This window comes from Quercus suber, unplaced genomic scaffold, assembly GCF_002906115.3.
Source record: "Quercus suber isolate HL8 unplaced genomic scaffold, Cork oak 2.0 scaffold_227, whole genome shotgun sequence".
Classification (NCBI taxonomy): Eukaryota; Viridiplantae; Streptophyta; class Magnoliopsida; order Fagales; family Fagaceae; genus Quercus; species Quercus suber.
Genome location: NW_027069685.1, coordinates 108,812 through 122,610, shown reverse-complemented (window position 1 = coordinate 122,610; position 13,799 = coordinate 108,812). Strand labels below are relative to the sequence as shown.

Below are 13,799 nucleotides of genomic sequence, written 5' to 3'. Positions count from 1 at the left end.
AATATTTATGATAGATTTTGGATATTAATTTCCATGGGTTTTAAATAACAACTTGTATAGTTTCTCATAATTTTTGCTATGGATTACTTTGTAAATGATATTTTCTTTGAGGCTTTTTAAATAATGACCTCCAATATTTTCTTGAGAATAATATTTACCATGAGTTTTAAATAAATATGGTAACAACCACTATAATAAAATAATGTGATGTTCTCATGAGTTTCTCTATAGATAATCATAATGGACATGTAGGATGAATAATTACCATGAGTTTTGGTAATAAATATTATGAATGTTGTGATGTAAGATAGATATTGAACATGAGTTTATAATATGAAATAAATAAATGACATTGATCTAATAATCATAACTTTCCATGGGCTTTTATAAGATGATTGCCATGTGTTTTGAAAATAAATAATTCATAAATTCCATGAGCTTGTAATATTATAATAATATGTTTAAGAATCTAAAGTATTTGTTCATTATTAGACTTTTAAGTGAAATAATTATGATATAGTATTTTGCCAAGTATTAATAACCTTGGGCTTTTGATAGAATAGTGCCAAGTAGTTAGCCTGGGCTTTTAATAGTGCTAACGTAAGTTGGGCTTTTGATATTGCCAATGAGAATTGGGCTTTGATATTGCCAATGAGAATTGGGTTTTAAAAATTGCCAACGAGAACTGGGTTTTGATATTGCCAATGAAAATTGGGTTTTGATGTTACAAATAAGAATTGGGCTTTAAATATTGCCAGTGAGAACTTGGCTTTGATATTGCCAATGAGAATTAGATTTTAAATATTGCTAGCGAGAACTAGGTTTTGATATTGTCAATGAGAACTAGGTTTTGATATTGTCAATGAGAATTAGGTTTTTATATTGCCAATGAGAATTGGGTTTTGATATTACCAATGAGAATTGGGCTTTGGATAAATAAATTGCCATGGGTTTAAATCATGGGCTTTGATTATGGATTTGAATTTCATTGATAGAATTGTTTTGCCATGGATTTGAACCTTGGGCTTTTCAAATATTGTCAAGCATAAGTATTCTTGAGTTTTAAATAGAATAGGATGTGTGTATTGGGTTCATAGGGCCGGTTTTTGGGCTTAGCTTAATAATGATAATAAAATTGGATAAAAATATTGAGTTTTTTGGGCTTTTTGTGATGGTTTATATCATAACCCAATTTAAATAATGAGATATGAAATATTTGTGATTAATATAATAATAAAGCAAAAAATATTTAGAAAAACCCAATAACTTGTTAGTGGTATAAATAGGCGGTACTCAAATAAAATTAGATGTAAAAAAAAAAGTACCCTAACACACAACAAATGACTAACAGGCTAAAAAGAAAGAAAGAAAAAATGAGAGGGCTGGACCAAATGGTTACTGTGCGCACTCCAACGGGCCAAGGTCCAACATCCACTAAGCACAATAAATGCCCAACAGGCTGAAAATAAACTCAACAATAGAAACCTAAAAATTAGCAATGGCAAAAATTTAAAGAGAGCGTTTAAAAAGGTCCCACAATGTTATAAAATCACACAATGACGTTGTCCTTAAAGGATTATTTGTGCCACTCAAAGTAAAAAACTCAATGTGAGAGGCTTTAATGGTTGAAACCTCCAGATTAGACTATAGCAACAATTTTTAAGATGCATGCACTCCCATTCACAAAAAACCAAGAACAACCTTATATTTGTCTTTCTGTAAACCCAAAACCAAGAGTAGAAAAATGTATGGGAGAAGAAAAAGAAGAGCAGAGGAGCAGAACAAAGAGTGAGAGCAGAGCAAAGAGCTTAACAGAAATAAGAGGTTTGTTAGGATTATAAAAGCCAAAGGAGAGGGCTAGACCAAACGATCACTGTGCACTCCAATGAGCCAAAGTCCAACGGCCACTGAGCACAACAAAAGGCCAACGGGATAAAAAGAAAGAGAAAAAAAAGGATATCGTTGGACTAATCAATCACTGTGCACTCAAACGAGCCAAAAGCACAATGGTCACTGAGCATAATAAATGCCCAACGGACAGAAAATAAATTCAATATTAGCAATAGCAAAAATTTAAAGAGGGAGTTTAGAAAGATCTCACAAAATTATAGAATTACGCAATAGCATTGTCCTTAAAAAGGATGATTTGTGCCACTGCCACCCGAGTAAAACTCAATGCAAATGGGTCTTTTAGCAGAACAACTCCCTAGGATTAAACTATAGTAACAATCTTCGAGATGGATGCACTCCCAACCAAGAACAATCTCATATTTGCCTTTCCTTAAACCTAAAACCAAGAGCGGAAAAATTTGTGGGAAAAGAAGAAGAAGAACAGAGGAGCATAATAGAACGGCAGAGAGCTTAAGAGAAATAAGAGATCTGCTAGTTTTATAAAAGCAAATGAGAGGGCTAGACTGAACGATCACTGTGCACTTCAACAGGCCAAAGCCCAACGGCCACTAAGCATAATAAATGACCAATTGACAGAAAAGAAAGAAAAAAACAAGGAGAGGACTGGACCAAAGGGTCACTGTGCACTCCAATGGACCAAAGCCCAACAGCCACTAAGCATAATAAATGCCCAAGCTGAAAAGAAATTCAACAATAGAAAACCTAAAAAATAAAAATTAACAATATCAAAAATGTAAAGAGAGAGTTAGAAATATCTTACAAAGCTAAATCAGTCAATGGTGTTGTCATTAAAGAATTATTTGTACAGGGGCAGAACCATGCTTGACATTGTGGGAGGCAAGGCCCCTACAAATTTTTTAAAAATTAGGTAGCAGTAGGTAAATATATGGACTCACAAATATTTTATGAAGACTTGGCCTCCACAAGAAAATAATTGGACCCTGCTACACATGTCCGGTCTCTTTGCCCTTTCCCAAATCACTCTATTCATTTTTTTGGCTTTGACTTTTACTCTTTTAGCATTGTCTTCCTTTGGAAGCTTCAGCACCAGTTCATCCATTCTTTCTCCCTTTAAAAATCTAAGAATTATGTGTGTGTGTGGGATTGTGTGTGCATGTACTGTGCGGTACTTTGAGGTCTTTTTTTTTTTTGGGTTAATTGTGAATCAATGTGATTGTTAGTCTCCTCCCCCCCCCTCCACAAAGAGAAATTCCCGGTTCTGCCCCTAGATTCGTACCACCCGGATTAGAACTTGGTATAAATTGCATCCATGGCTGAACAACTCCCAAGATTAGACTATAGCAACAATCTTCAATGGATGCACTGTCATTCACAAAGAACCTAGAACAACATTATATTTGCCTTTCCTTAAACCCAAAACCAAGAGCAGGAAAATTTTGTGGGAGAAGAAGAAGAAGAGCAAGGAGCAAAACAGAGAGGAAATGAGAGCAGAGCTAAGAGTTCAAGAGAAATAAAAGGCCTGTTTGGGTTATAACGGGCCAAAGCCCAATGGCCACTAAGCACAATAAATGCCCAACCGGTTGAAAAGAAAGAGAGAAAAAATGATAGGGCTGGACTAAACAGTCGTTGCACACTCCAACGAGCCAATTCCCGACAGCCACTAAGCAAAATAAATGTCCAACAGGCTAAAAATAAATTCAAAAATAACCCTAAATATTACCAATAGAAAAAAAGATTAAGAGAGAGTTTAGAAAGATCTCACAAAGCAATAGAATCACACAATGGCATTGTCCTTATAAGTTGATTCTTGCTACCCAAAGTAAAACTCGATGCAAATGGCTTGCATGGCCGAACAAATCCCTAGGATTAGATTATATCAACAATCTTCAAGATTGACACAATCTCATTCACAAAAAACCAAAAAAGAACCTTATATTTGCCTTAAACCCAAAACCAAGAGCAGAAAAATCTGTGAGAGAAGAAGAAGAAGAGCAGAGGAGTAGAACAAAGGTGGAGAGTAAAGCAAAGAGCTTAAGCTAAATTAGAGGTATTTTAGGGTTATAAAAGCCAAAGGATAGAGCTGGAGCAAGCAGTCACTGTGCACTCCAACGGGCCAAAGCCAATGGCCACTATCACAACAAGCCCAAAAGAAAGAAAGAAAGAAAAAAGGCGACAGCTGGACCAAAGATCATCGCCCACTCAAACGGGCCAAAGCCCAACTGCCACTAAGCACAATAAATGTCCAATGAGCATGCGAAACAAAACTTTTTAAATTTTTTTTACATACCCGTATCAGGCCAGGCCCATCAAACAAGTGGGTTATATGGACAAGCCCAAGTCTAACACTATGCCCACTACTTGAAGATGTTATTTGGGGTGGCAATGACTTATAAACACTAAAGATTGCTCACTCCTAATCAATGTGGCACAAGAAACAAAAAGTAGAGACTGTTTGAAACGCATTCACCCACGCCAATGATTTCTAGCACTTTCCAATTTATGGTAGCTGCTTGCACTAATAAAGTTTGTTCCTCCATTACGTCCTAATCATCTAGCTGACACTTACTGTACACCTAATTTAAAAAGTTGCAAGGAAAGGTGATTGTCCGGTCCAGAACCCCTGTAAGATGGATTTACATGCAAACTCCTCACTTTCCCTATGGACTTTAATTCTAACCCAGCATTTTATAATTGAGAGACTTTCGACCCTACTTCAATCCTGAGGCAAAATTTGCTTTCCTAGAGGTAAACAAAGGTTTCGATAGAATAAAAATTTTCAATATTATCAGATGAAACCCTCAATAAGATCTATGCCTTGAAATGAAATTTGATGTTGTAAAATGTTGGTATGGAAGCAAGGCCAAGTGAATCAATGACTCAGCATCTTCCAGGATTAAAAGATGGCTTTACCACTACAAGAAAACCAAAATCTTACTCATCAACTCCCATAAATCCCGGAATGCACACTATAATGCTCCACAAGGACAAGGACTGCCTGCCATCACGTCAGACATTTTGGCCGCCGATAGGCCAAGATAATTGTCAAGTACTCCAGCATTTGATTATCACTGGCTCAATATTTTAGCAATTAGCCTAAATGGTAGGGCATGTGTCCCAACAGTGCTGCTAAGAAAAGCCTCAAGGCTCCAATGAAAAATTTGTTTCCACCAAGGAGAAAAACAGGATGCCATACATGGCTCTAGTTTTGCTGCAAACAAAGCTCAACCTTTCCTTAAAACTGAAGGTGCAGGTGCAGCTAATTGTTGTCCCAGCAAGGTGCCTAGAAAGTGATACCTCTTTAAAAACCATAGACGCCTTTTGCATCTTTAATTGTGTATGTTAAGAACGGAATGAGAGAGAAGAGGAAGAGCGAGAACTTTTTACCACCCTTGCTCTTCTCCAGCTATCTCCCCCCAATCCAGACATAAAATGTTAACGTGCTGCCAAGAAAGTATAACCTTGTGTAAAGTTATACTTCCTTCACACAACCCAGGATTTTCACAAAGACCTCAGACAGACAGAAATTTAACCAAGAAAGGAGCGTATGGAATTGAAACTCCTGTCAAGCATATATTGATTTCACCATAATTTCCATCTATGTATAGGCACTTTGCATGTTCAAAATTTAACAGAAAAGAAAGCCACTATAAATTAGTCATTATGAAAGGAAAACAAGTCATTGACCTGTCCCACAACTGAAAACCAGACACATCAACACTCTGTAAATGGTCAGCCCACCCACGCATGTTGGGGAGGTGGCTGCTGCTCCTATTCTGATTTCACTAAAACCCAATAGAATTTAGTCACGATATTGAAATAAAATTACTCATACTTGGGGCCCATTTTGTTACAGGCCATCCTGCAGAACTGAACTATGCCGGACATAATTAAACCTACATGGCAATAGTGCGCATCATGTACTGCCTGTAAATGGTGCTTTTAAACTCTACATGAATGAACTCGGAACATTTCAAGGGAAGTTCAACATTTCTGACAGTTTCTTGTAGTCCCAAGATTCCAAGCTTTGGGACATAATAGCAGCACCTACAGCCAGTACAACTGACACAAAGACCATGCTCTTCATGCATCCATGTCCCTGTGACAATTGCCTCAAAATCACCTTGCAGTACTTGTCTGCATCCTTCAACAATTCATGGTGAGTAGCAGCATCTCCCTTTGCCAAAACTTTTTCATTCTAAATAGCCACAAAAATGAAACAAGTGAGCAACAGTACTAGTTTACTTTCACTTGCATGTAATCAGCCATTATTATAGTGAATTACTTTTAATCAGATAAATCCCAATGTCAAAAGATCTTTCAAGTCAAAAAAATACCAGATGAACTCAGTATATGGAATCATAGGCAGAAGAAATTTGGACTATCCAACATAATCCTTAAGATGGTAATCACAACAACAAAGGTTGACATAAGGCTCTTATTTATCCAAAAACATAAAAAGAAAAAGGAGGTTGATAAGAGTCTTAAGTGCTTTTTACTTCCCTCAGCCTCTTTGGGTGAAAAGAGGGAGAGCCATGGAGGTCTGCTTGGAGGTTGAAGGAGAAGATAAGAAACATGCTGCTACTCTAGGCCCATATCTTTAGAGTTTACTATGTTTTCAACAAGCAGAAAAAACATAGAATTATGTGACAGGGATTTCAATGTCCTCAAACCAACATACCATCCTCTCTATAATATCTGAAAAAGGTTTACCTTCTGCTTAAAGCTCTGAAGAGTTTCCCTCAAAGTGTCCCAGATAGGATGTTTTGCAGACCGCTCCTTCCATTCTTCAGACAGCTTTCTCAGAATAACAACACTAGCTTCAAGATTATCCAAATAAAGCACATCCTGTTTCCAAAGCAAAGACACAAGATTCAATAATACGTGCATAATTAGGGATAACAGTTTCAAATTAGAAAAGGAAAAAGGTAAATGATAAGATTTAAATGCTCACCCATTGCTTGTAACATTCAGGGTTATGGGTCAAACACCAAATAAAAATATCACCTGCTTCCCTTGATAGCTCAGGGATGCCTGCAGGTGAGTTTCTAAGTCAAGCTCTGGAACAAAGTCATAATCCTAGATTCATGTACTTTTACTAGTCTATATAAATAAAGTTGTCTATTATGAGTTTGTCACTACCTTCTCCAGCAGCCTTGAGTGTAATTTCCAAAATCTGCTGTGCAACTTGCCTCATTGCTTTGCTTCCTGGAGAACCAGCAAGGGCAACCTCTTTCAAAGTTGGATAAACAGCTTCAAACCTGTCAGTTGCCTAAGCAAAACAAAGATTACAAATACATTAAAAAATTACATACCATAAGGAAATATGCAGCAAATCTCTCTTAAAAATACCCACCTTTAGCCGGGCTGATGATGCTGGGAAGGTTAATCTCATCAAAAGCTCAAGAGATAATGGTGGTACCACACGCTCCCCTTTTCTGACAGCACCATTTAATAGAATGGTCCGAGCTTTCGGGGAAGATAAAATTCTAGTTTCAAGGGGTGAAAAAAAAAGTGAGGAGAAGATGAAGCTCCATAATTAGGAATATAGATATGGTTAGATCCAAAAAGGAAAATATGTATAAGATAACAAATAGATGTTATTTTCATTCTCAAATGTGTCTAACCTCTCCACCAATTGTAAAATCAAGTCTCTGGACCGTGGATTACAGCCTGACTTGCTACCCAGTATAGGCAAGAGAAAGTAAACCCACATGTACAACCCAACAACTATGTCTCCTTGAGATGCCTATAAAAACCAAAACCCAATTCCTGGCTTAAAATTCCTATTATATTAGTTTAAAAAATTATAATAATAACAAGAATGATTAATAGTAGGAATATTAATTTTCCACTGTCACCACATTCACCTGAGCAATAACCCAAACGGTTACTGGAAGCTTATCCTGTCCTTGATATTTTGGACTTTCCTTAATTATAGGCAATAGACTGATCAACACATCTGGTTTTCGTCGCAGTGCCATTGCTAGAACAACAAACATAGCAACCTGCAGTTCCAATATCATTTAAATTTTAAATTAATTACTCACTAAGCCGACCATAAGATCTATAAATTGTTAAGTTAACAGCATCTAAATAAAAATCACAAGCTCAAAGTATAGCGTAGACCTTTTAAGAGTCATTTCATGTGCACTGACACAACTCAATAATAAGGGGATAAGTCACCATTTCCAACCATTATAAGGGTCCTCAAAATCACTATCGTTTTGAGAAAGAGAACCTCAGGAATATTAATTTTAAAGAGAAACATGTGACAGTCAAAGGTGACTGAGTCAAGTATTGAGTCTCCAAACAACACAGACAGGAAAAAATAACTACCATATTTTTGTGGATACTTTTATGAAAAAGTATAAAATTGCTACATAGACTTTAATGAAATAAAGAATCAATTTCACTAAAGGGATGAGAGGAAAAGGTAGGAGCTAAGAGTATTTATTTTTGAGAATTAGAAAGCCAAACATTGCCTGTCTACTTAAGTTGTTCCTTTACCATTTTTTTTTTATAAATAAATTCTGCCAAAATTAAAAGCAGCAGAGACTAGAATTTGAAGAAGAAACAAGAAACTGGACCAACCACCAACTTGACCCTATTCTGTTCTTTGCTGAACCTTAAAGAAGCCAGCATATATGTGTTTGAGTGATTCAGATGATAAAGGTTATGTAAATCCAACTGCAACTCTATGCAATAAACATATTTCGAAGCAAGGTAACATATCCAATAACTACTTTATGTGATGAATATTACGGAGAAATTGTTGATTATTTAATTAAACATATATGTTATCAAACTAACTATTTAACATATACTTTTTTTTTTTTTTGATAGGTAATAGATATTTTCATTAATAAAAAAGTACATTGTGTTCATGATGATGAACAGACTGTACTTGAAACAAATACACACGCACACAAAATAAATAAATAAATCACAGAGAAACAGATAAAGATTGCAGGAAATCAAATACAGAAATACATTGCGTAAAACCCCAAATACGAGACCACCCAAACAATGTCCCAACTAGCAAAGACTTCAAAAGATCAATAGATTTCTCAACATCCTCAAAAATGCGGGTATTTCGTTCCGTCCAAATTAGCCACATCAAACAGGCTAATTTAACATATAAATTAATATTGATGATGGTGATTATAAGAAGAAAAACGTGAGCTTTAGATGCTACTCCAAAACACAATCGTTGACAACTCTAGCCAAAAAAAAGGGGGAATGCAACACAACCAAACCACATAACAGTCCCACTCATGGAATAGCAATTTTGTTTACAATTCTAATTTGTGAAACAAATATTCCCATTATTTACAATAAATATTAGTGCTATTAACTTATTATTAAACATACTAGGAATAAAGAAATGTTTTGCTGCAGTGTAAAGATATAAACTTTCATAACACACAAATCCTGTTGCGACAAATCAGTCTAACGAAATCAGTAGCCTAACATTCCTGTAAGAAAGGTCTAATTGATCTTAAATTCATAGATTGCAAGGTTGGGGGAAAACAAAGACTCTTAATCTGCATTATCACAATTTATTCATGTTCCACTAGGTAGTTTCATCAAACACTTGTAGTCTTCCTTCAAAAGCTCTAGTGAGGTATGGGCTTGTGGGGTCTTGTGCTGCTACAACTATGAACACAAGCAAGTTAACCATCCTTCTATAACACCGTATATGCTTACTTGTGAACTTCATTTGTATTTAGATTCAACTGAGACTGTGGACCTAAACATTTACTTCAATTGCAAGTTTAGTAAATCTTTGAGCTACAGGCTTACAGCACTAAGCCAAGCAAGGTCAAGGCAAATCCCAATATAAGAGTAACCTGTGTGAATGATGTCAATGCTTTAACATCTGAAGCTGGCACATAGCGTAGGACAGAGCATACCAAATGATCGACTGAATGGGTTTTTATTTTGGGCAGGGGAGATAGAGAGGGAGGCTGACCCAACCTTCTCTCCCTTCCCATACAATTGGGGTAGTTAGGTAACAAGTCCAATGTCAAGAAATCAATCTTTTCCTTAACAAGTACATTAATGGGTTAAACGGTTGACACAGATATCTAAATTAAGATTCCTCATTCTTGATTGAGATAATTGTAATGTCAATTACCTAATTATAACCAACATAGATGCCGTTTCCACTTAATCAGCATGTTCAGTGACATAGTTGGCAACTTCAGTTTAAACAATCAAAGAAACCAAAAAATCAATATAAAGACTACCACTCTTTTGCCTAGTAATTGCATGCGAATACAACTACTTAAAGCCACAGATGCCCTAATAATGCCATTTAGCCTGACGACCAATATGACAATAACCAATATGGAATCAAATGAAGGGAATTTGGACAAAGGAATCCCTATTCCCACTTTATAATATTTTTGGAGTTCCCATTAAACCTTAAATTAAGGTAGCTTCCCCAAAATGCTACAAGACAACTGGCACATCTCCTAATAAAAATTTTAACAAGGTAAATGTTGTTCCAGCCACTTACAATGGCTTCCATCATCAACTAAAAAAGGTCATACCTAGTGCACAAAGCTTCCATCATCAACTAATTTTCAAAATTTAGAACAAGCCTCATGTGTTCTATTAAGAGCAACCCTTAGAACACTAACAGAATGCTCCAAATGAGAACTGGGGAAACATGTGACACGTCAAATTGCTTGCATGATGGGCAAACATCAGTGGTTTGTCCAACAGAAATCCCCCCATGTTTGGGGATTGTAAGGTCCAACATCTCATGTCTTTGTGGAGAGATAACTCTGATGCCGTACTCTTAACATTTAGTACATTTTCTCTCCTACAATTTTGTGCAAACCAAAGCAGTTGATATGCAAGAGTTAAAATAAACTACAGAACACCAAGCTCTCATATGCAACAAGCAACATAATTGAATCAAAAAAGCCGGATCTGATCGTAAAGCTACCTGGGACTTTGATGATGCTTGCTGAACAGCCTTTTTGGATCCCTTGGCAGCTGCTTGATGAGTAACAAGTTCACCAAGAATGTTATCCAATGACCATAACACAAAGGACCCAAGGGCCTCAGAAGGCTGCTTGCTGATCCAATCAACAGATGTCTTATAAACATCTTCGGATATATGGGAAAGAGGAATCTGTTGGAAAACCAAAAATGAAGAATAATATCAAATATACCATTTGAAATTTCAGTTTAGAAAAAAGACACAATGAATAGTAATGATTAGACAGTTCAAAAGTAAAGGAAATCAGTAACCAAACAGAATCATAGGAAATGGACAATTAGGGATTAGAAAATACATTTGAGATCAAGCAAAAAGAACACTTTTACTGAGCATCAAAGAATATATCTCAAAGAGCAGCATCATCATTCACTCTAACATTATAACTTCACATTCAAACTTAAATCCAACATGCATGCACAAAAAGACATCATAATATACATTAGTTCCATCATCTAATCAAATCTCAAATGAATAGTTCATCATTTTCACCACAAAGCACATTCAAAATTCATATTTTTATTGTTTTCATAACACACAAACTTAAAGCGAATTAATTCGATAGGGAGAATCGAAGCGAAATGAAAACTCACATCAACGAGCTTTGCAACAGTGGACTCTTTGAATGTCTTCAACCACGGAAATTGAGCCGCGCTCACCGATGAGAATGCGCGCCCGAAGTAATCCGCTAATCGCATTAGCTGTATATCTTGTTGCGATTCGTACGAAGCCTAAACAAATTTTTGAAAAACGCTTTCTTTTATCAAATCGTGAACGAAATTGAATTCAAAATCTACGAATCAACCAACAGATCACAGAGTGTGAATCAGAAAAGAAAACTTTTGAACAATTTAGTAACGCTTACGGAGATATCAATGAGAAAAGCACTGAGATCAGAGGCGTCGATCTTCGACGCGGCTTCAGCCACGGTCACCTTAGGCTTCTTCGGCTTTTTCGGCTTCTTAGGCTTCACCTCACCATTTTCCGCCACGGCGGCGCCGGAGACCTCTCCATCGCTGTCGTCGTCGTCGTAATCAGAATGCCGCTTGGATCCGTCGACGGCAACTGCGGCATCGGCGGCGAGCTGAGCCTCGGCCAAGCGACGCCGGCGCTCCTCGGAGTGCTTCTCGATGGACCGGAATACATCGCCGGAGGCAGCGCCGTTAGGTCGCCGGGAAAGAAGATCAGCAGAATTATTATCCTCCAGCGAAGACTTCGTCGGTTTCTTATTCCGCTTCTGATACGACACCGTTTTCCATCCGAATTCGTCGTCGTTGTGACTCTTCTTGGTGGCGGCGGAGGTGGTGGTGGTGGTTGTGTGATTTTTTTTGTTCCTTAAGGCTTGATCTTCTTCCTCTTGTTCTCTGAGAATCGCTTCGATTATAGCTGAATTCTCGTCCATAGTTTCAAATAAAAAAACTAACACTCTCACTCAGTTTCTCTCACTTTTCTTCGCTCTCCTAAACGGTGAGTTTTGGTTCGGTATTGTAGGTCTCGTTCACGTCGACGACAATGAGAGCGAGAGAGAGAAGTGTTTATGTATATATAATGAGTGAGGGGAAAGGCGGGTGGGTCGGCCTTTGAAGAAGAGGACACAGAAAGGGAGTCTGTGTGTAAAAGGACACGTGTGTTTCGGACTTCTTTTTCCTTTCCTCCCTGTTTTCACCTTATCCTCTTCTTTAAACAACCTAATTGCCATCAACTCACCAAATTCCTATATCTAAATCCATATCTAATCTAATAATCTGCTGAACCAAATTCTATGGATGTGCATATGCAACTAGTGTTTGATATGTTTTCACATTTTAACTAATGTGAATATGTGACAAGTCATGTTTCTGCATTTTAAAGATTCGATCATTGGATCCAAGTCATTTCCATCTATAGCTATATTTAATATAAAAATGGAAACTCTTTATCATTTTATTTATCTTTGTTTTTCAATTATCCAAAAAAAATGACATTTTTCAAAATTAAAACTCCTTTTTTAGAAGGAAGACATCGAAACTTTTATTAAGGTAAGTTGAATAGCCTAGAATACAGAAATAAACTATGGAAGAACATTTGCCATCCAAAAAAAAAAAATCTGGGACATTTATCACATTTGGAACCAAACAATGAGCGACTTTGTTATGGAAATTTACATTTTTCCAACTCATTATTCTAATATATCTTTTTTAGGATAATACTTTCTATAATTTACCCTCTGTTATAATTTATTTATTTTTGTTAGCAAGATCCTCCCTTACTAGAACCTTACTATATCATATATTACCATGCACTGTATAATAAAATTTGGGCCTTAGGAATATACACTCATTAATTATCAAATTAGTATAGTAGCTACTATCTAAAAAAATAGTATAGTAGCTTATTAATTGTTACGCTTTTTTTTTTTTTAATAGTAAAACTCTAATACCTAATCAAGAAATTTAAAACTCTACTCCTACTAAAATTTTATTACCAAAATTTTCAAAAACAATAATATTTATTTTAATTATTTTGATCATCTAAGAGGCACCTTTTTTTATACATTATATCAAACAAATTTATTTCAATGATTGAATAAATAGTCCAATAAATAAATATAATCATTATAAATATTTAATAGTAATAATAATTGATATAATTATCAAATTTCATATTTAGAAGAAAAAAATAGATAGAATATAGCAATATTTTGTTAAGGATAAAGTTTAGTTCCAAATTAATTTGGAATTATCTTTTCCAATCATGCCAATTTATAAAAACTATCTATGTATAATATTATTTAAATAAATCACTTGACACATAATGGATTAGAGAAATATAACTCTAAAAAATTTGGAATAAATTTTTTTTCTTTTGTTAAACTTTACTTTGTCAGCCGCGGTTACCAACTAATTTAGATTAGAATTTTGCAGGATTGTCTTTTGAC

At 35.8% G+C, this 13,799-nt stretch overlaps 1 protein-coding gene across 1 annotated transcript; it reads right to left on the bottom strand.

The window, feature by feature from the left end:
* Positions 1 to 5,496: 5,496 nt before the first annotated feature.
* Positions 5,497 to 12,493, bottom strand: LOC112027600 (uncharacterized). The gene is made up of 10 exons (XM_024060250.2): positions 11,748 to 12,493; positions 11,476 to 11,613; positions 10,829 to 11,017; positions 7,740 to 7,877; positions 7,497 to 7,618; positions 7,226 to 7,358; positions 7,012 to 7,141; positions 6,824 to 6,903; positions 6,583 to 6,717; positions 5,497 to 6,067 (listed from the first exon to the last, which is right to left on the bottom strand). Exons 1-10 carry the CDS (start codon positions 12,282 to 12,284, stop codon positions 5,843 to 5,845), a joined length of 1,827 nt encoding a protein of 608 aa, XP_023916018.2. The 5' UTR covers positions 12,285 to 12,493; the 3' UTR covers positions 5,497 to 5,842.
* Between the last annotated feature and the right edge of the window lie 1,306 nt (positions 12,494 to 13,799).